This window comes from Achroia grisella, unplaced genomic scaffold (assembly GCF_030625045.1).
Source record: "Achroia grisella isolate CSIRO2021 unplaced genomic scaffold, CSIRO_AGI_Agris_v1 utg567, whole genome shotgun sequence".
Lineage (NCBI taxonomy): Eukaryota > Metazoa > Arthropoda > Insecta > Lepidoptera > Pyralidae > Achroia > Achroia grisella.
In genome coordinates, this window is record NW_026712947.1 from 2115035 (window position 1) to 2139563 (window position 24529).

The 24529-nt window shown below is 33.8% G+C and overlaps 1 protein-coding gene across 1 annotated transcript in view; it reads left to right on the top strand.

The window, feature by feature from the left end:
• The first annotated feature begins 750 nt into the window (after window positions 1–750).
• The window catches only part of LOC131848678 (synaptic vesicle glycoprotein 2B-like), a 54162-nt gene continuing 30383 nt past the window's right edge, over window positions 751–24529 (top strand). Inside the window, exon 1 of the mRNA XM_059198604.1 lies at window positions 751–1080. Coding sequence (XP_059054587.1) covers window positions 1065–1080 — 16 coding nt within the window. The 5' untranslated portion in view covers window positions 751–1064. The remainder of the gene's footprint in view (window positions 1081–24529) is intronic.

The following is a 24529-nucleotide window of genomic DNA, read 5'->3' on the forward strand; positions in this document are numbered from 1 at the left end:
TCTTTAAGCTATATAACATTACGCTACGACCAATAGGAGCGGAGCATCAGTGAAAAATTTCAAATTCAAATTAAAAAATCATTTATTCATGTAGGACATTTTAGCCGCTTATGAACGTCAAGTTTTTACATTATATGTTTTTTTCCCTCGTCCAGTTCAAATTATATAAATCATTTATTGAGAAGAATTTTGGCCGCTTATGAACTCAAGTTTTGAATTTATGTTTTTTTCTAATCCAGTTTATTTACAATACATAGGTATTTATACCTATGTATTGTAAATAAACTGGATTAAAAAAAAGTAATTAATAGGTGTCTATGTCTAACATTAAATGAAAATCCCGAACATGAAAACTATTGCCATGCACGCTCGTCATTCAAATAATCGTTTAGTGATAGGCCTTGCTCAGTAAATATGATTTAACAGATGTTTTGAATTTATTTAAGGGTAAATCCAATATATCCTTTGGTATCTTATTGTAAATTTTTATGCCTATTCCCATAAAAGACCGTACCGACCATATTGACGTTTTCTAAACGATACTTGGGGACAGCAAGTTTGTCTTTAAATCTAGTATTAACATTATGAATATTGCTGTTTTTTGGAAATAAGTCAAGATTTTTATGAACATATAGCATAGTTTAATGGGATTACAACTCAGTTGCAATCAATTGTTTAGTCGCCGAGTCAGAATAGGCCAGACATCGATCGGAGTGTCAGCCAAATAATTGTGAATCGGGAATGAAGTGCCAGTCTGTGGTCTGTACTGACAGTACATGCCAGTTATCCGCTCGAGTAACACGCATCTCCGACCAATGCCGCGAAACTATCGCTCGAGAGTCAAATTTAAGTAATTCACTATTAACGGGAATTGCCAACAAATGGGATAGAGAATTCATAAAATTTAATATTGACATTTTTATATTAAATACTTGTCAGTATAAACAGTTGAAATATCGCTCGTGCTTGCCTATTGAAACTATTTAGTGTGATATTAGTTTTTAAGTTAACGATTTTAATTTGTGTTGTGACTTTTGTGTTAATTTCTCGTCTTAATTAAATTAATGGAGGAACAAGGAGGTGAGTGGACATTTTGTTTTTACTAGCAGTGTATACGGTTTCATGATATTTATAGTCTATATGTTATTCTGATTTATTACTATAGTTTCATCAATATCCGATCAGTCGTTTCTGCGTGTAACAGTAACAAATATTTATATATACTCACAAACTTTCGTGTTTATGATCTTAATAAGATTATTTATTAATATATATCTATGTTAGGTATAATTATAGTTTTATCCGTTACCATCGATGCTTATCAATCGTTTTCTGTTATTCTCTTTAGATATACTAAGCTCGTCAAATTGTACGTTATTATATTAAGATCATCTGCTTCTTTCTTAACACATTTATTTGTGGTCGTCGTAATGTTTTTCTCTTCCATTCATCTCTGTTCGCAGTCATCTCGTTATTTACTCCCTTTCTTACCATATCTTTCATACAGTCCATCCATCTTTTTCGGTCTTCCTCTGCCTTAACCATCCACATTCATATGTAAAATCTTCGTTAAGATATGATCTTCTGTAAGAAAAATTACAACATACGCCACATAATACATCTATGTTCAGTAAAAATATTAGATCTGGCTCCTACAATAAATATATAAAAATAAAATTGTAATATTGAATTAACCATTTTTTTATACATGCATATGAATATAAATACGGTACGTACACCAAAATTTTTTTTTTTACAATTTTTATCTGTCTGTCTGTTTGTTCCGGCTAATCTCTGAAATGGCTGGACAGATTTTGACGAGACCTTTTTTAGCAGGTAACTGATGTAATAACGACGATTTTCAATCATATTCGGACGTGTAAATGCAGAAGATAGTGAAACTTCTATCTATCTCTTAAGATCTTTATAACTTGTACCTCAAAAATAAAGAAATTGAATTTGAAGAAAATGAAAAAAAAAAGATGAATTTATTGTCTTATTGAAGAGATGTTCTTAGTAAATGTTGTTGCGTATTTTTTTATTGCTAATAAATTATGTGGCGATAGCCGTTCGTGTGACCACTATGTGATAACTGGGTGTATTAATAGAAAAAAACTGTGGTACATCGCTTCGATAAACGGCCCGGCCCGTCGCTGACACTTGTTGAGTTTGCGTCTACGATAGGGTTACCACCCGTACCATATATCAACTGTACATACATATATTTTAATATATAAAATTCTCAAGTCGCGGTGTTCAGTTATTCTGTTTTTTTTATATTAACTATAAACTGGAACATATCCGTAGCTTGATAATGTTGACCTATTGTTATAAAAAAAATGTGTTCGTCACACTTGTCACAACAAAAAAAAAAAATAATCTCAGGACAATTCACACAGCGCCATCTAGTCCCAAGTTAAGCTAGCTAAAACTTGTGTACTAGATAACTGATACAAGTACATAGATATTTTTTTTCGTAAATACATACATTATACATAGAAAACACCCAGACCGTTACAAACAATCATACTCATGAATACAAATGTTTGTGCCGTGCGAGGAATCGACCCCGCGACCATCGGATGTAAAGCGGTGTGCTAGACCGCTAGACTATATATATATATATACGAGATAAGTAGTGTAAATATATTTTTAATAAATGTGGTTTGTTTTTAATTATATATTTTTAATAAAGTTTAATTTTTTCAATAATGTGTCAACCATAGTCTAGGATGAATACATAGCTCTATTGCATTTTCTCTTTGTAAGTTGTTTTCTTGTAATTTAATTATTGCGTTTTTTAAACGGCTAATATTGGAATAGTGCTAATCTTTATCATTACATTGTATAAAACAAAGTCGCTGTCGCTGTCTGTCCGTCCCTATGTATGCTTAAATCTTTAAAACTACGCAACGGATTTTGAAGCGGTTTTTTTTTACTTAATAGATAGAGTGATTCAAGAGGCAGGTTTATATATATAATACATGTAAGTACATCCGTGCGGAGCCAGGGCGAGTAGATAGTATAGTATAAATAATAATAATAATCTCAGGACAATTCACACAGCGCCATCTAGACCCAAGTTAAGCTAGCTAAAGCTTGTGTTATGGGTACTAGACAACTAGACAACTGATACAAATACATAGATATTTTATTTTTCGACCAGACCGATACAAACAATCATACTCATGAATACAAATGTTTGTGCCGTGCGAGGAATCGAACCCGCGACCATCGGACCTAAAGCGGTGTGCTAGACCGCTACACCACCGAGGTCGTCATAAAATAAAGTCGCTTCTGCTGTGTTTGCTTAGATCTTTTAAACTACGCTCCAGAATTTAATGCAGTTTTCAGTAATAGATAGAGTGATTCAAACGGAAGGTTTATATGTATAATACATGTACACCCATGCGATGCCGGGGCGAGTAGTTAGTAGTTTATAATTACGGGAACAAAATCTTTCATCATCGCAGCCCGGAAGACGTCCACTGCTGGACATAGGCCTCCCCCAAAGATCTCCACGACGATCGGTCCTGCGCTGCTCGCATCCAATGCCTTCCAGCGATCTTGACCAGATCGTCGGTCCACCTTGCTGGAGGCCTTCCCACGCTGCGTCTTGCGGTCCGTGGTCGCCACTCGAGGACTTTACTGCCCCAACGGCCATCTGTCCTTCGAGCTATGTGCCCTGCCCATTGCCACTTCAGAGTCGCAATTCTTCGGGCTATGTCGGTCACTCTGGTTCTTCTGCGGATCTCCTCATATCTGATTCGATCACGCAGAGAAACTCCGAGCATAGCCCTCTCCATTGCCCTCTGAGTGACTCTGAGCTTGTTGATGGGGCCCATAGTTAGTTAACAAAATCTTTATTCAGTAATTCATAATATCTTAGGAGAATTCACACAGCGCCATCTAGTCCCAAGCTCAGCAGAGTTGTGGTATAGCTTCTACAAAAACAGATATTATTATATAGAAATAGATAAATTTAGACATATATACATACTACATAGAAAACATTTAGGGCGATACATATAATTGTACACATTTTTTTAAATACATACATAATATACATAGAGAACACCCAGGCTGATACAAACAGTTATACTCAATAATACAAATATTTGTGCCGTGTAAGGAATCGAACCCGCGACCGTCGGAAGTAAGGCTATGTGCTTATGCTTATGTGCCGCTGTACCACCGAGGCGGTGAAATATTTTTTATCTATCTTCTATAAGTCTTAAAGTCCCAAAGATTTGAGTAAATAATTTTGACTATAACTTATAGAGTGTTTTTTTTATCAAACGCACAACAAAATGACTGTTACAATACATCATTACGACCATAACCACAAAATGTTATATCTAGACTTGAAAAACATGATCACAGTAAACAAAATCTTAATACCTAAACAATAATAACCAATTTAGAATAACAAAATTATAATTAAGACTGCTTGTTCCTGACCCCTTTCCATACGAAACTACTAGAATTTTTTGTACAAACTTACTAATATTATAAAAAGTAAGTTTGTGAGTATAAATGACTGTTTGTTACCCTTTCACGCAAAAACTACTAAACAGATTTTGATGTAACTTTACAGTAATATAGCTTATATACATCAGAATAACACATCTTATTTTTAATTAATATTATAAACACGAAAGTTTGTGAGTATGTTTGTCACTTTTGACTACTTATTGTTACTATACTATGCTGTGAACCCTTTAGGGAAATATACACAATTTTACTATATGATTTTTAATAAATTAGTTACAACAATTAAAAGAGCAACACTCAAATTTCTTGACCGTTCTTTTTGTGATGCGACAGTTTTTTGTATGGGCGGTAGATTAAGAAAATAAGTTTTTTTTCGGGCTACTCTAATGCTGTTGGCCGCTGGCTTTTACAGCTTCACCGGATGATAGGAGGCGAGTGCAGATGGCACTCCAAACGACTTATGGAGCGGAGGTCAAGTTCCGTATGACGGATACGACTGTAGTTTGAGGGCACCACTGTGGTTTCGAACTTCGGCTCAACTCGTCGCATTTTGAATTGCATGGGGGAAATTGTGATTATTCAAAAGTGCTTATTTTGATAAAATCAAAATATTTCTAACGCAATTAGAAAATAATCATCAAAATTATTTTGCGTCCCCAGTTTGGTCATCTAAGTACTATTTTTTATGTACTTCTTCACTCGATTGTGTGTACTATAAACGAGGTTATATTATAAGGGTGTGCCACTCGGTTCACCCTCCTCCCCGTGACGTAGCACCTACGTCATACCAATTGTAATAATGGAAGAACTCATATCGCCATGTATGAGTAACAACATTACGACAGACAAACAACCTTTTATGTTTATTTGTATTCTTTGAAATTCATTTATTTTGTTACTAGCTGCGCCCGCGGTTTCACCCGTCACTGTCGCTGTCTGTCCGTCCCTATGTACGACCTTCCTCTTGAATCACTATCTATTAAAAAAAACCGCTTCAAAATCCGTTGCGTAGTTTTAAAGATTTAATCATACATAGGGACAGACAGCGACGGCGACTTTGTTTTACACTATATAATAATTATATAATAATTCAAAAAATAAATGTGAAATGATACGAGTTTAATATTATGATATATAGTATCTTACAAAAGATAACACGAGTATGATTATTTATATCGATCTGGGTGTTCTCATATACCAATTATTACTTTCGATTGCTAGTTACTACTAATATTAAAATTTTCTATGTATAATATGTATGTATTTACTAAGAAGAAAAAAATAATATCTATGTACATTTAGATCTCATCCTATGTACTTGTATCAGTTATCTAGTACACAAGTTTTAGCTAGCTTAACTTGGGACTAGATGGCGCTGTGTGAATTGTCCTGAGATTAATTTTTTTTTTGTTGTGACAAGTGTGACGAACACATTTTTTTTATAACAATAGATCAACGTTATCAAGCTACGGTTATGTTCCAGTTTATAGTTATATATAAAAAACCAGAGAATAACTGAACACCGCGACTCGATAATTTTATATATTAGAATATATGAGTATGATTGTTTGTATCGGTCTGGGTGTTTTCTATGTATATTATGTATGTATTTACAAAAGAAAAAGTATCTATGTAATCATATATGTCTAGTACCTGTAACACAAACTATGTCATACTCGTGAACAAGTGCTGCTTGTAGGGACTGGTCTGCTCTTATCACTACGACTGATTTAATCTTATTGTGTTTTTATATTTGAGCCTAAATAAATTAGTGCTGGTTGGTAGTTTGTATTCACACGTTTCGACTTGTAAAATGTGAACTTACAAGGATTGTTTAAAAGAGCAACACACAAGTTTCTTGCTTATTCTTCTTGTGATGAAACAGCTTTCCGAATAAGCGGTAGATTTAAAAAAATGTTGACTATTCAAAAGTGCTTAAATTAAGTTTATTTGAATAAATGATTTTCTATTCTATTCTATGGCTACCGTAGGACTAGATGGCGCTGTGTCTGGACAATTAGTCCAGAGATGTAATTAATATTATTATAATTATTATAATAAATATAATATTACTATATTTATTATAATGAATTTTTTCAATATTTGTTTGTATGCAGCACAATATTTTGACTTACAAAGTACTCTTTGAGCGGTAAACTACTGGGTTTTTACCATGGCGGCCCATTTATACAAAACTGTATATTGTTGTATATACATATACAATATTTAAGACCATATGCTATATACAATAAACCAGGATTCTTATGAGTTATGTTGATAAATCTGTCTACACCCTAATTATCTATACATCTATACATATAAATAAAATTGTAGTGTCTGTTTGTAATATTGAAATAACCGTTTTTTACTACACGCATATGAATAAATACGGTACATACACGAAAATAACATTTTTTATAATTTTTATCTGTCTGTCTGTTTGGTCCGGCTAATCTCTGAAATGGATGGACCGATTTTGACGGGACTTTTTTTAGCAGGTAGCTGATGTAATAAGGAGTAACGTAGGCTACTTTTATTTTAGTAAAATAAAGTATAATTCCAGGTAGAGAACGGTTATTTCAATATTACAAACAGACACTCCAATTATTTTTATATGTGTAGATTTAAAAAGGTGAGTTGTGCACACTCATCACAAAAAGAATGAGCAAGAAACTTGCGTGTTGCTTTTAAAAATAAAAGTTGTTCTGAATTATATTTTTTAAGAATTTTGTGTAAATACAAACTGCCAAATAACAATATTTAAATAAATAAATAGTTACTTGAGTAACAAAATAAATCGGTAATAATTATCAGAACAGACTAGACAACTGAAATAGCGACTCCCTAGTCAGTCGTAAGAAACATGATCTGTGGAATGTACCACGCTAATTATTTCACAAATTTATTATCATTTTTAATGATAAACATAAAAAAAAATTCGGACTTTACATCCAGGTTCAATGTCATAAATATTTAGTGTATTACTTAGTCATAAAAATAGTCATAAATTATTGAAATAGAGCACATAATCGTTACATAGTATAAAACGAAGTCCGTCCCTAACTATGCTTAAATCTCTAAAACTACGCAACAGATTTTGAAGCTGGTTTTTTTTAATAGATAGAGTGATTCAAGAGGAAGGTTTATATATATAATACATGTAGTAGCGACTTTGTTTTATACTATGTAATGATAATGATGATGTTTTTACAAAAAAATGTCTCTGTATCAGTTATTTAGTAGGTATTTATAACTAGTTCTGCTTAGCTTGGGACTAGATGGCGCTGAGCATTTTTTTATGGATGATATTGGAATGGTTTACGCTGGTACCAGTGGAAGACGATAAGATGACCATGAGGTCGTCGACGTCACTTGTTTCAAACTAGTGATTTTTGTAACTAGTTTAATTTATTCAGCTACTATGATTGTTATATACGAAACGAAAATAAATTAGACCACAGGTCATTTCGCCCATTGTGACTGATTCACCACGAATTTATCACGGGGGAACCGCGTGGAGGTCAACCTGATGTGGTACATTGCTAGTAATGAGGTCATGAGTCCACATTACTAACAATCTCATTCCCCCGGCGCTGAACATTGTCCTGAGATAAATTCAAATTCAAATTCAAATTCAAAATATCTTCATTCATGTAGGTCTATTACAGACTCTTATGATATGTCAAATCTACTTATGATATGTCAAAGTTGGAATGATATCGAGATGAGAAGAACTGACAAGAAACTCAGCTCGTATTTTTTCAAATAATAGTGGAACATGTTTATAATAATACACAGTCATTAAAATTAAAATTTGGGAGAATAGAGTGACCACCAGCATATGCTATATATAAAAAAAAAAACAAAATATCTAATCAGATATTATTGGTATAATTAATTACTGACATAATTTATTAGTTAATGAAATTAATAATAATGCTGAATCATATTTGATAAGTGATATACGGTGAATATACTTTCATCCCCAACGTCCTCTCGTTAGGTAAACATATTGTGTTAAACGATTTGAGGGCACACGATAAACGGTGTAGTGACCCAAGCACTGTCCATCTGTATGTCTATAAAGAATTAGCTGTAATGGGTGTACAAAATAACTGACGATCGTGCATGGCAATAGTTGTTCATGCACGGGATTTTCATTTAATCTTAGACTTAGACACCTATATAAATATACATTGAAAATAAACTGACTTTGGAAAAAAATATTTTATTGAGTTTCTTGCCAGTTCTTCTCAATTGGATCTATATACCGAACTGGACGATAGGGAAAAATTATAATATAAATTTGACGTTCATTAGCGACTAAAATGTCCTACATGAATAAATAATTATTGAATTTGAATTTGAATTTGTACTGTATTTATAAAACTGAATAAATTTCTGTATAATACAATCGGAGAAAAATATTATGAGGAAAACAACTATAATAATAATATCTAAGTAAGTCAACACAGCATTTTCAAATTCAAAAAACATATTTGCCGCTTATGAACTTCAAATTTTTTTTCATTATAATTTTATTTTTTTCCAGCGCCACCTATTCTCAGGCTAAGCAGAGCTTATGTTATAAGTACTAAATTACTGATGCAAATACATAGATACATTTTATTATAAATGCGTAGAATACAGCCAGATCAAAGGCTTGTAAATAATTAAATTTAAAAAGAAACATGGTCAGTCTCATAAATCTGACTTACCGACCCTGGATGAGGATAAAAACTTGGGAGTGAACCAATCCGTTATCTTAATAATTATAATAATAATAATATATATAAATAATAATATATATAACCTTCTTTTAATTAAAAGAAAAGAAGAATAATATATAATATATCTTCATCACATAACTCATCCATGCTTGGCTAAGGCCCGCGTGTTTGAATATATTACCCCCGTAAAAAGGGAGATATAATATATATATATATACATATGCAATAATAATAATAATAATAATAATTGCCATCTCATCTCCTTAAGAGGGGAGATGAGATTTTTTTTTGAAGTTAGGAATAATAATAATAATCACACAATCTAACTAGACTAAAGCTTGTGTTATGAATACTAGACAACTGATACAAATATATAGATCTTTTTCGTAAATACATACATATTATACATAGAAAACAGCCAGACAGATGCAAACAATCATACTCATGAATACAAATGTTTGTACCGTGCGAGGAATCGAACCCGCGACCATCGGACGGAAAGTTCGGTGGTATAGTCATGTAGCACACCACATGACTATACCACCGAGGTCCGATCTATCATGACACGAAGTGGGGAATGACGTTGGATATATAGATCTGGTTAAGTCTAGATCAGCTGGCGAGTCTTATCTCTTAATAACACAGGTCCACTTGAACTTATCCAAGGCCCGAGGATGGTTAATATTTCGTTCACACGGTATTGCGTCATTACAACCGCGCCCAACCGGCGCAGTGGTTAACGTAATCGTTTTAATACAAAAGTCCTGGATTCGATACCGTATGATGTTAGACTAATGTTGTAAATAGTTACGACTTTTTGTTTTTAATGGTTAAATTTGGTATTTATTTACTTTTGCCGATTTTGTTATTTGACAATTTGTATTCACATAAAATTATAAATATTCAATGCTTACGTCATGCTCACCTTATCATCCTCCACTGGTGTCCCGCCAGCGTAAATCGTTAGCGCAGGCTGGTGCACCATTCCATTATCATCCATAAAACAAAAACTTACATCATATGTGTCGTCAGTTTGCTTGCCATTCCAAATATATAACAAAAAACCAATAGCATAATCGGAATGAGATCCTTCTTTCTTCCAAATCAGTCGAAAATAAAAAAAAACTACAACATTTCCCAACTCAAGAGATATCAATTAACCTAAACATAAATAGATGCTGCAATTTTCATAAATCATACACGTGAATCGTATATATTTAACTGGCTAAATTTAACCGTCAATTAAACAAAAAACCGTTTTGAAATTAGGCCATCTATTCAGGAGTTACGATGCCGCAGACAGACAGAGATCTGTAATCGTAAATCCGATTACTAATACCGATTATGTTTGTTTATGAATGCTGTCAAACTTGTATGTAACTGATTATTTAATCATCAAATATGAATATAGTCACTAGAGGTCTACTCTCTAGTGACTATATTTTTACGATTTTTTACGATTGCAAACTCTAGTTTGCAATCGTAAAAATTCCTACAAAATTCCTAAAAATATAACGCTGAATAATATTTGCTTAAAAGGGCTACACACAAGTTTCTTGCTCGTTCTTCTTATGATGAGTCTGCGTTCCGAATGAGTGGTAGAATAAAAAAATATGACTATACAATAGAGTTGCCAACCGTCCTGTTTTTCCAGGACATGTCCTAGTTCTTGTAGTGTCCTGGGAAGTCCTGAATAGTTATTTGTCAATGTCCTGGGTTTTTAAAACATGCTCGCGTCCTAATTACTGATTTTCAACAGTATAATTTTATCAAATACTTTTTATTAAACACCTGATTATTGACGACCTCGGTGGTCTAGCGGTCTAGCACACCGCTTTACGACATTTGTGTTGAACAAACATTTGTATTCATGAGTATGATTGTTTGTATCGGTCTGGGTGTTTTCTATGTATAATATGTATGTACTTACAAAAAAAATATATCTATGTATATGTATCAGTTATCTAGTACCCATAACACAAGCTTTAGCTAGCTTAACTTGTGTCTAGATGGCGCTGTGTGAATTGTCCTGAGATTATTATAGATTATTATTATAGATTATATTAATTACTTGAATTTTCCTACATATTGATATAACTATGGCAATCCTATTACTGTGTTCTGTTTTAAATTGGATAGTCCTGGTATTTTAACTTTCAATCCAGGTTTTTTAAATTTAGTCTTGGCAACCCTACTATACAAAAGTGCTAGTGCTGAAACAGTAACAATATGTGATGAGTCTGCGTTCCGAATGAGTGGTAGAATATTATGTCTGTCTGTTTATTTGTTCTTGCAAATCTCTGAAACGGCAAGACCGATTTTGACGGCACTTTCACTCGCAGGTAGCTAATGTTGTAAGGAGTAATTTGGGCTACTATAATTAAAAAAATTAATAAAAGTAATATAAATAAAAGTTAGATTCCACGCGGTGGAAGTCGTATATAGTATAAATATAATATATGTCCTACATAAATAAATGCTTTTAGAATTTGAATTATAATTGAATTTGAATTTATATAAATGCATATACCTAATATGTGCACTGTCAATTTCAAAATATATTTTGAATTTTAATTTGTAATTGTTACCGTATTCATATTCCTCAATTTTATCCGGGAAGTTAATGTCGGCTATATAAAAAGACGTACGCACAATGTAACCAATGTCCACACATATACAAACACAATCATAAAAACACAAAGAAAAATAACTAATTTTCATTTTTTTAAAGCACATTAACAACTCTATAAAATCCCTTTGGCTCTTAATAACAAATCCTAAAATAACTGGTGTAACGTCACGAAAACACTGGGTATGTTTGGATTGAGCCGGTCTAGATCAGTTTCATCCGGTTTCATCTGGATTCACAGCTGAAAGTGTCAAAACCTTTAATATATTTCCCGCGCAGATCACTCCCAATTGATTTTGATTAGTAATGATATTCGGCAACTGGCCTGGTATGCCGAGCGAGGACCACTTCTTAAAGAACATATTGCTAAAAAAACTTGCTCTTTATGGCGTCAAAGACAATGCTTTAAATTTAATCAAATCATTTATTCAAATAAATCTGATAGCACTTTTGAATGTATAGAAAGCTCAATGCTGTCTCATCAGCTTGTGTGTTGCTCTTTTAAATAATTTATTCTTACTTACAATTTAAGTTTAAGTGTGTGAATACAAAACGATTAGCACTAATTCAATTAAATATCAAAAATAAACAAATCTTATTTATCTGATAGTATATACAAAGTAAATGCACTATATCTAACTCAATTGGCAAATGGGTGTCTATTAAACTCGGTCCATTTTTATTTCTAGTTCACATTAATAATCTCCCATATGCCATGCAGGATAGATGCGGCATAGTGTTATTTGCAAATGATGATACTTCATTGATTTTTAAAGTTAATAAAATGACTAATAATTATGACAATGTAAATAGTGCTTTGCGGCGTCTCCTGCTCTAGTTTACAACATACAAATGACTTAATATTATACCTTACGGAGTAACATACATATATAATAATAAAATAATAACATTGTCTTTGTTGTCAACACAATCACGATGCAATCTGCCATGGTAGCGGAGGTACACCACTCCCTTCGGCCAGTAGTTATCATGAAGGTGGACAGCATATTGTGATTCGATTCCAGCTGCGTCACCCTCCGGTTTAGTCTTAGTCCAGATGTAGTCTACAATGTCCCATTCCTTGGTGCTGTTGGGTCATGTACATTTTTATGTAACATATTAAATTTTTTTTCGGACTAGTCTAATTCTGTTGCCGCAGCTGACCTTTATAGCTTCACCGGATGAGTTGGCCTTTACAGCTTCACCGGGCGAGCGTATTTGGTGTTGTGCACACAGGTCACAATGTTTGTTTTCCTCGGGTAGCGTCGCGTCGCCTCGCACAAAATAGATACAACGTCGGCGTCGTTGGGTCAGCTATTTTGGATATTCGTTGTCAATGACAACTGTCTACCATACCTCGGGTCGCATTGACTAGGAGCGTTCAAGTTCACTGAACCTTTAAATTACATTAAATTATGTTTAGTTTTTTTTTCAAGTAATGGGTAAGTAAGTAAACATTAATATAATATAAGGACTTTTAAAACCCTCTTTTTATTCTACTGTTATTGAGAATGTAATGGACTTGCCTGTTGCTCTTTGAAACAAACTAGTGATCAAGATTCAACCATAATAAAAAATACAATAAGATCTTTGATGTCTTTTTTACAACAAACTACCAGAGTCTGTTCTAAATCTGCCTGAAAAAGATTTAAATGTCGTATGAAACACTTCCTTTATACAAAAAGCTTATTATAATATGGAAGATTTTGTAAATGGTAATAAGGTTTTTGTAGAAAAAAATTAAATTAATAGCGTTGATAATATTATTTGATTGCACTAAGAATGAGTGCATAGCGGTTTTTATATTGATTATCGCGTACCTTTTACTTGTTATTGTGTAATTATTTATTTAATATAACATTTACTCAATGTCCGTAAGTCTGCGTTCCTAACGAGTGGAAGAATAAAGAAAAAATATGACTGCAAAAGTCCTTATATTAAGTTTATGTGAATAAAGATTAATTCTATTCAAATAAAAGCCCAGCTTGTAAATAACAGAGACACTGTAAAAGTTTTTGAATAAATACTAAAACTGAAGGAAAATTTCATTTTAAACTTTATTTTGGTAACAGACAGACAAGCTTTCGCATTTATAATACTAATATATATATAATTGACATTGAATTTATTATCGAGGGCACGCTGCACGCAAAGCTATTCTTCGTAAAATCACGTCATATCACGTATAGAGGTTTTCGTTTATAAATAACGAAGGCGGCCCAGGAACAAGGGATGTCAACGATACAACTTCAAGAGCGTAATTTGTTTGCCGAACAATTCTAGGATATCCGAACTCTTGAATTTCTGATGATGTCACGTTCAGAAGCGATATATGTGTCGCAATATGGGTGTAGATCGAAGACCGGTGTCGCAATATGGGCTTAGATCCAATAACGGTCGGAATTTGATCACCAATAGAGAAGTTCGTAACGCTTCCAGTAGCGGTGGTCAGGTTTCAGCACTGAATGTTTGTGATCTCACACATGCTAATGATAGCGGAATTAAACAAATCCCTTCTAAGATATCCGTTAATTCAATTCCTGATGATGCCTCGTTCAGAGGCGAAATATGTGTCGCAATATGGGCTTAGATCCAATAACGGTCGGAATTTGATCACCAATAGAGAAGGTCGTAACACTTCCAGTAGCGGTGGTCAGGTGGTCCTCACTTAATGTTTGTGGTCTCACACATGTTAATGGCAACGGAATTCAACAGTTAGTATAATCCTATTAATTACTATAAATATAAGTAAACTTTGATATTTTACTGATTTTTTTGTAGGTCAAATATATTCGTAGTTAAGTACGAGATTACAAACATCTAATTTAAAAAAAATGTACGAATTTTATCTGTTGTTTTATTTCTTCGTACAAGTCTGAGCGTTGTTAGGTTGGCAACCCTGCCAGGAACTGTTGTCATCAGTGGCGCCATTCTCTGATGAGGTATATAAATAGATGACGGTCAGTATTGTCACAGATTTTCAGCGTGACGTGTGGAGTGATCAGATATGTTCTAAATAAAACTAATAATTATAATCTCAAGACAATTCACACAGCGCCCTCTAGACCCAAGTTAAGCTAACTAAAGCTAAAGCTTGTGTTATGGGCACTAGATAACTGATACAAATACTAAATAAATAATAAGTATTTCATGGCAATAAAAATATATAATAAATTACTTATATTATAAAAAATGAGAATAGATATAATAAATTTATTATTAAATAATAATAATAATAATATCTCAGGACAATTACAGACATAGCTTGTGTTTATACATATAAATACATGGATGATTTTTTTTGTAAATAAATACATATTATACATAGAAAACATCCAGACCGATACAAACAATCATACTAATGGATACAAATATTTGTGCCGTGCGAGGAATCGAACCCGCGACCATCGGATGTAAGTGTGCTAATCCACTAACCATGCCAAGAGTGTATGATATTTCCTTTGAACAACATCCACCATGATAAATTCCTAGTGAATTTGTCACGACTAACTGATCTGACCTCATGTTCATCTTATCATCCTCCACTGGTGCCCCGCCAGCGTAAACCGTTAGCACAGCGAGTGCACCATTCCATTATCATCATCTATAAAAAAAAAACATCAGTCCAATAGAAAAAAGTGGTAACATAGTTAAAACTACACTAGGCAAGGTAATATCGCTTTTAGGCAGCTGTTATCTTATGAACAAACACCCAACCACACAAAATGCGATCTTTATATTTGAACTAGATACTCGCCCCGGCTTCATACGGGTATACGTGTATTATATATAGAATAGAATAGAATAGAGAATCATTTATTCAAATAAAATTAATTTAAGCACTTTTGAATAGTCATAACAATGTTTTTTTTCTACCGCTCATTCGGAATGCTGTCTCATCACAAGAAGAACGAGCAAGAAACTTGTGTGTGAATGTAAACAATCGTTGCAAGTTCACATTTTACAAGTCGAAACGTGTGAATACAAACTAGAACTATACTATCTATACATATAAATAAAATTGGAGTATCTGTTTGTAATATTGAAATAACCGTTTTTTACTACATGCATATGAATATAAATACGGTACGGTACATACACCAAAATAACATTTTTTGTCTGTCTGCCTGCCTGTCTGTTTATGCTAATCTCTGAAATGGCTGGACCGATTTTGACGGGACTTTTATTGACAGGTAGCTGATGTCATAAGTAGTAACTTAGGCTACTTTTATTTTAGAAAAATAAAGTTAAATTCCACGCGGACGAAGTCGCGGGTGCAGCTAGTAATATATATAAACCTTCCTCTTGAGTCACTCTATCTATTAAAAAACCCGCTTCAAAATCCGTTGTGTAGTTTTAAAGATTTAAGCATACATAGGGACAGACAGAGGCAGCGACTTTATTTTATACTAATTCAAATTCAAATTCAAAATATCTTCATTCATATAGGTCTATTACAGACTCTTATGATATGTCAAAAACTATCGTCAGTTCGGAATGATATCGAGATGAGAAGAACTGACAAGAAACTCAGCTCGTATTTTTTTCAAATAATAGTGGAATATGTTTACGATAATACACAGTCATTAAAATTCTAATTTGGGAGAATAGAGTGACCACCAGCATACGGTATCTAGTGCTATATAGTGATATTGATGTGTATTTACTTCGAAACAATTGATACTCGGTAGTATCACGTGCAAAGACAAATTAGTTGGGAAGCAAAGCGAATTTTATAAATAGAAATCAACCTCATACAGTTCCATTCACGGGCGACTGCTCAGCAGTTAATTAATGTATCTACGCAGAATTAGTAATTATATATTTGTAATTATATAAATATAAAAAAAGTAGATATTTAGAAATAGGACACAGAAAAAAGAGCAATAATCTAAGCATCTATACATTTATACATATAAATAAAATTGGAGTGTCTGTTTGTAATATTGAAATAACCGTTTTTTACTACATGCGAATATAATGAATATAAATGCGGTGCATACACCAACATTTGTATTCAAAATGACATTTTTTATAATTACTGTAGCCAGTATCTTCGCTGTGTGAACTGGGATTATTATTATTATTATTATTATTATTATAAATGCGGTGCATACACCAAAATGACATTTTTATCTTCGGAACGTTGCCTAAAGTGACCCCTTTTAATAATATATTTTAGTCATCATATTATATATTTTTTTAAGCTTTTTAATTTTAGGTTCTTAGTTGTACAATTAAGTTATGTAAATACTAGTAATAAATTAAAATTACTGTCCGTATGTGTAAGAATGTGTTATTTAGATGCGTAAGCTATATTACTATATTCATCAAAATCTCTTCAGTAGTTTTTGCGTGAAAGGGTAACAAACATACATCCATACTCACAAACGTTTATAATATTAATAAGATACTAGAACCTGTAAAGAAATATACCTATATATCTATACATATATACATATAAATAAAATTGGAGTGTCTATTTATAATATTGAAATAAATAGAAATACGCTACATACACCAAAACAACATTTTTTACAATTTTTGTCTGTCTGTCTGTTTGTTCCGGGTAATCTCTGAAATGGCTGGACCGATTTTGACAGGACTTTTTTTGCAAGTAGCTGATCTAATGAGTAACTTAGGCTAATTTATTTTAAAAAAAATTAAGTTATATTCCACGTCGAAGTCTCGGGTACAGCTAGTATATTATATAGTTTTCTGTTTTTTTTAATTACAATCCACCAGCTCGCTTATAATTTGATGTTTACTTTTCAACTAGTCAAAATTCAAAAAAATTCAAAATATCTTTATTCATGTAGGTCTATTACAGACTCTTATGATATGTCAAATCTACCGTCAGTTCGGAATGATATCGAGATGAGAAGAACTCGTAGATAGTCGTAGTAAACCCCCGTAAAGGATATAGATACATAGATGAAGATACATATAGATAGATTATTAGTTATCTTTTTATATATTTATATTTTTGTGTTTTTGTATATATATATAGTACTTGTTATAGCAAGTATTTAAGTACGTATATAAGTATATTCATAGGTATGTAACCATATTACTATTGACATATATACATAAGTTAGGTAAATAAAATACAAATAGTATGCCATTCTCCATTACTGCCCATCAACCGCTTTCTGTTTCTACCCAATGCTTTTTTTATACCATTTAGGTGGCAAACAAGCATACGGCCCATCTGATGGTAAACGGTTACCGTAGCCTATGGACGCCTGAAACACCAGGGGTGTCACATACGCGTCGCCGATTTAAGAAACCTTAATATACCCTTCTTGAAAAACCCCATGCTGTAGTCTCTCGAGGAAACCTCGGCAGGTAGTTCATTCCACAATCTAAGTGTACGCGGGAGGAAGCTCCTCTGAAACCGCACTGTCCGAGACCACCTAGGTTCCAGCATGTGGGGATGAATTCCCTGTCGATGGCGAGCGGTGCGATGGTAAAAGGTAGCCGTAGGCATCATGTCAAACAATTCATCAGAACACAGTCCGTTGTATATTCGGTAGAACACACAAAGCGATGCGAAGTCTCGCCTCAAGCTAAGTGGTTCGATACCGTTAGAGAGTTTGGGATCATCGACAATGGTTAGCAGGTACAGAATGCCATATGGTATTAAACTCGCCAATTGTACATTATTTTAAATAGTGCAATAAAGAATAAATAATAATAATAATAATAATGTTGCCATCTCCTCTCCTTAAGAGGGGAGATGAGAAATTTTGGGAAAAAAAAAAAATAATAATCTCAGGACAATTTACACAGCGCCATCTAGACCCAAGTTAAGCTAGCTAAAGCTTGTGTTATGGGTCCAAGACAACTGATACAAATACATAGATATATTTTTTTTCGTAAATACATACATATTATACATAGAAAATACCCAGACCGATACAAACAATCATACTCATGAATACAAATGTTTGTGCCGTGCGAGGAATCGAACCCGCGACCATCGGTCGTAAAGCGGTGTGCTAGACCGCTAGACCACCGAGGTCGTCAAAATAATAAATAATAATAGATTATCTTATCTATATTTAAAAGCAACTTTAAAAATCAACGTTAGTTTTGTTCCAATGAGAGATTTTGTTAGCGTTTCAGTCATTATGTTTTTATTTGTTTTCATTTACACTCTTTTCATGTTCACTATTCGGAATCGCGAGAATTAGGTCACGAGTTTGATTCTCTGTGATATCAAAACATTATGTCAATCTTAACCCGTTAATGTGAAGGTGTTCAAATTTTGCAGGAATTTAACACGATGATTTCCAGACGCGATACTTTTTTTTTATAACAGGGGACAAACGAGCATGCGGCTCACCTGATGGTAAGTGATTACCGCCGCCCATGAGCAATAATATTGAAATAACCGTTTTTTACTACATGTATATGAATATAAATACGGTACATACACCAAAATAACATTTTTTACAATTTTCGTCTGTCTGTCTGTTTGTTCTAATCTCTGAAATGGCTGGACCGATTTTGACGGGACTTTTTTTGGCAGGTAGCTGATGTATAAGGAGTAACTTAGGCTACTTTTATTTTGGGCAGCTATTTATAATATAAACAGGATTCTTTTTTATGATGGCCTCGATGGTCTAGCGGTTTAGCAGGCAGTGTGCCTTACTTCCGATGGTCGCGGATTCGATTCGTCGCGGGATGCAAACATTTTATTTTCATGAGTATGATTGTTTACATTGGTCTCGGTGTTTTCTATGTATTTACAAACAAAATTATATTTAAATTAGTATTTCATGGCAATAAAAATGTACAATAAATTACCTTATATTATAAAAAATGAGAATAGATATAATAAATTTATTATTAAATAATAATAATATCTCAGGATAATTCACACAGCGCCATCTAGTCCCAAGTTAAGCAGAGCTTGTGTTATGGGTACTAGACAACTGATATAAATACATGGATGATTTTTTTTGTAAATAAATACATATTATACATAGAAAACACCCAGACCGATACAAACAATCATACTCATGAATAAAAATGTTTGTAGCGTACGAGGAATCGAACCCGCGACCATCGGACGTAAAGCGGTGTGCTAAACCACTAGACCATTGAGGCTGTCATTTAAATTCAAATTAAAACGAATGTTGACAAATAAAGTTTGTGCCTACAGTTGTAATATTTTGGTCAACACTTGAGACTCTTTCATTTGTTTACGTCTCCACAAACATAGATTTAAGTTAGTGTAACAGTCCGCTTTACGACTTCGCGTTGAGTACTCGCATCTCTAATAAATATTGTAGCACATTACCAATACCAATAAATACTAAACTTTATAAATAGTACAATTATTTACCGGTATACTCACTACCAACATACTTCAATAAATAATATATTAAGTAGCTACACCTCATCGCAACATATATAACGTGGTGGTCCAGCGTTCAAGCACACCGCTTTACGGCCGATGGTCGCGGGTTCGATTCCTCGCACGGCACAAACATTTGTATTCGCGAGTATGATTGTTTGTATCTGTCTGGCTGTTTTCAATGTACAATATGTATGTATTTACAAAAAAAAAATATCTATGTATATGTATCAGTTATCTAGTACCCATAACACAAGCTCTAGCTAGCTTAACTTGGGTCTAGATGGCTCTGTGTGAATTGTCCTGAAATTATTTTATTTTTTTCCCAAAAATTCTCATCTCCCCTCTTAAGGAGAGGAGATGGCAACATACCCCCGGCAGAAGCACAGTCGGCCGGGGTTCAGGGCCCCAGGGACAGAAACCGGCGTACAATGCGGGCAGAATCTAAGAGCACCGCTTTCTGCATCTTTCCCGGGAGTGAACCGCCCCGGAATCCCAACCGTCTGAGATGTTGTTATTATTATTATTATTATTATAACGCTAAAGTGGTGAGGATAACCACCGCGCTACAATTTTTTTTAAATTTTTTATCGGGTTGTTTGGGCTATTGTCAGATGTTTTTTTTTTAAGGATGATAATGGAATGGTCCACCCGCCTGCGCTAACAGTTTACGCTGGCGGGGCACTAGTGGAGGATGATAGAATGAGCATGACGTCAGATCAGTTAGCCCATCGTGACAAATTCACCAGGAATGTATCACGATGGTTTCCAGGGGGAACCGCGTGGAGGTCAATCTGACATGGTACATTGCTAGCAATGGGGTCATGAGTCCACATTACTAACAATCCCGCCCCCCCTATTTACCGGTATACCGGTAAATAGGGGGCCACTACCAATACCAATATACTACAATAAATAATATATTAAATAGCGACACCTCATCGTCACCTCATCATCATCAATTTTTTTTTATGCCGGGTCATTGGGCTCTCTAAAATATGGTCGAGCACAGTGATGGCTGGCTCATCCGTCATACTCGTGAACGAGTGCTGCTTGTAGGGACTGGTCTGCTCTTATCACTACGACTGATTTAATCTTATTCTGTTTTTATATTTGAGCCTAAATAAATTAGTGCTGGTTGGTAGTTTGTATTCACACGTTTCGACTTGTAAAATGTGAACTTACAAGGATTGTTTAAAAGAGCAACACACAAGTTTCTTGCTTATTCTTCTTGTGATGAGACAGCTTTCCGAATAAGCGGTAGATTAAAAAAAATGTTGACTATTCAAAAGTGCTTAAATAAAGTTTATTTGAATAAATGATTTTCTATTCTATTCTATTCTATCATCTATAAATTCATCTATCCTATAAATAGGCTTTTTTACATTTGTTTAATATAAAATTTGAATTGTCTCTCTTTAGACTCTCTATCTCTCTCTCTCTATCTATATATATATATATAGATGTATAGAAAACGTGTTCCTGAACCATACACGACGCATTTACTAAGTAGAAAGATGTGTATGCTTTTGAATACACAGTGTTCCAGACACGGTGACAAATACATACACATGGCGCCTGAGGTGTTAAGTTTATCTGTCAATCGTCTAGTACAGAGGTTCCCAAACCTTTTTGTGTCGTAGTTCACTTGCCAATTTGGTCGGTTTTGGGTAGACTGGTATTTATTTTTTAAGTTTTTCTGTCAATCGTCTAGACCAGAGGTTCTTAAACCTTTTTGTGTCGTAGATCACTTGCCAAATTTTTTGGTTCTGGATCGGAATTTGGGTCGATTCTTACCTGGTATTCATTTTTTGTAAATTTCTAACTGTAGTAAAGTTTAGTGTTAAAAATATAAAGTAAAAACAACAAGATGACCGCTGTCGTAGGCTCCATGCAGTTTGTCATAGACCCCTGGGAGTCGATATAGACCACTTTGGGAATCACTGGTCTAGTAACACAATACTTATTATTATGACTAGCCCGCGGTTTCACCCGCGGCAATTGAAATTTATAGCCTAAATATTCTGATGTGTAAACTGTATTATTATAAAATGTCATCAAAATCCGTTCAGTACTCACAAACTTTCGCGTTTATAATATTAATAACATGTACATGTAACATCAGAATAACATAAAGGCTATATTTTTTGTCGAAAATTAACGCGCGTGCAACCGCGGGCACAGCTAGTGCTAAATAAAACAGCCTATTTTTTTATACTACTATAATGGCAATCAAGCATACGGTCCATCTGATGGTAAACGGTTACCGTAGCCTATGAACGCCTGAAACACCAGGGGTGTCACGTGCGCGTTGCCGACCCTTAAGAAACCTTAATATACCATTCTTGAAAAACCCCATACTGTAGTCTCTGCAGTAGTTCATTCCACAATCTAAGGGCACGCGGGAGGTATCTCCTTTGTTGTGGGATTAAAAAAATAAAGAAAGAAAAAATAAAAATGCCGACCCTTAAGAAACCTTAATATACCTCTTGAAAAACCCATGCTGTAGTCTCCACAGTAGTTCATTCCACAATCTAAGTGCACGCGAGAGGTATCTCCTTTGTTGTGGGATTAAAAAATAATAATAAAGAAAAAAATAAAGAAAAAAAAAATAAAGATGTCGACCCTTAAGCAACCTTAATATACCCTTCTTGAAAAACCATGCTGTAGTCTCCACAGTAGTTCATTCCACAATCTAAGGGCACGCGGGAGGTATCTCCTTTGTTGTGGGATTAAAAAAAATAATAAAGAAAAAAATAAATAAATAAAGAAAAAATAAAGAAAGAAAAAAATAAAGATGTCGACCCTTAAGAAACCTTAATATACCTCTTTAAAATCCCCAAAAAAATCTAAGGGCAGGTATCTCCTTTGTTGTGGGATTAAAAAAAAAAATAAAGAAAAAAATAAAGAAAGAAAAACCACGATATTTAAGACGTGTATTGTTATTTCAACTACAATTCCATTTAATTTATATTCGTCACTCTTATCATCGTTGAACCATTAAATTCGTGGTTAAACGTAACACAACCATCGACCTTGGTCGACCCAAGTATCTGGTTGATCGCCTTCAGTATATATTTACGTACTAACTGTACCCGCGACTACGTCCGCGTGTAGTATAAGTTTATTTTTCTAAAATAAAAGTACCCCTAAGTTACTCCTTAATACATCAGGTACCTGCCAAAAAAAGTCCCGTCAAAATCGGTCCAGCGATTTCAGAGATTAGCCGGAACAAACAGACAGACAGACATTGTAAAAAATGTCATTTTGGTGTATGTACCGTATTTATATTCATATGCATGTAGTAAAAAACTGTTATTTCAATATTACAAACAGACACTCCAATTTTATTTATATGTACAGATGTACAGATAATAAATATATAAGTATATATATATATTCCTTTACAGATGCTAGTATCTAATTCATATAATAAACGCGGAAGTTTGTGTGTATGGATACTGGACTACTAAAGAGATTTTGATGAATATAGTAATATAGCTTATACATCTAAATAACACATTCTTATCATTACATATTATAAAATAAAGTCGCTGTCGCTGTCTGTCCCTATGTATGCTTAAATCTTTAAAACTACGCAACGGATTTAATGCGGTTTTTTTTAAATAGATAGAGTGATTCAAGAGGAAGGTTTATATATATATTACATGTACACCCGTGCGAAGCCGGGGCGAGTAGCTAGTAACGTATAAGTGCAATGTTATCATTCTAATATCAGTTAGCATTACTATTACCGGGCCAGTAATAATAATAATAATCTCAGGACAATTCACACAGCGCCATCTAGACCCAAGTTAAGTTAGCTACAGCTTGTGTTATGGGTACTAGACAACTGATACAAATACATAGATATATATTTTGTTTCGTAAATACATACATATTATACATAGAAAACACCCAGACCGATACAAACAATCATACTCATGAATACAAAATGTTTATACCGTGCGAGGAATCGAACCCGCGACCATTGGAAGTAAGACGGTGTGCTAAACCGCTAGGCCACTGAGGCCGTCAAAGGACCATGTTTATTCGACTTTTATTTTTAGGTTAATGGCAACATTCAGTGTAATTGACTTACACTGTTATTTTATTACGCACCCCCACCCCTCACCACCCCCCACTGCTATTACTAGTTAACATTTAACGTTGCACCCGCGACTTCGTCTGCGTGTAATTTAACTTTATTTTTCTAAAATAAAAGTAGTCTAAGTTACTATTCACACACTTAAACTTAAATTGTAAGTAAGAATAAATTATTTAAAAGAGCAACACACAAGTTTCTTGCTT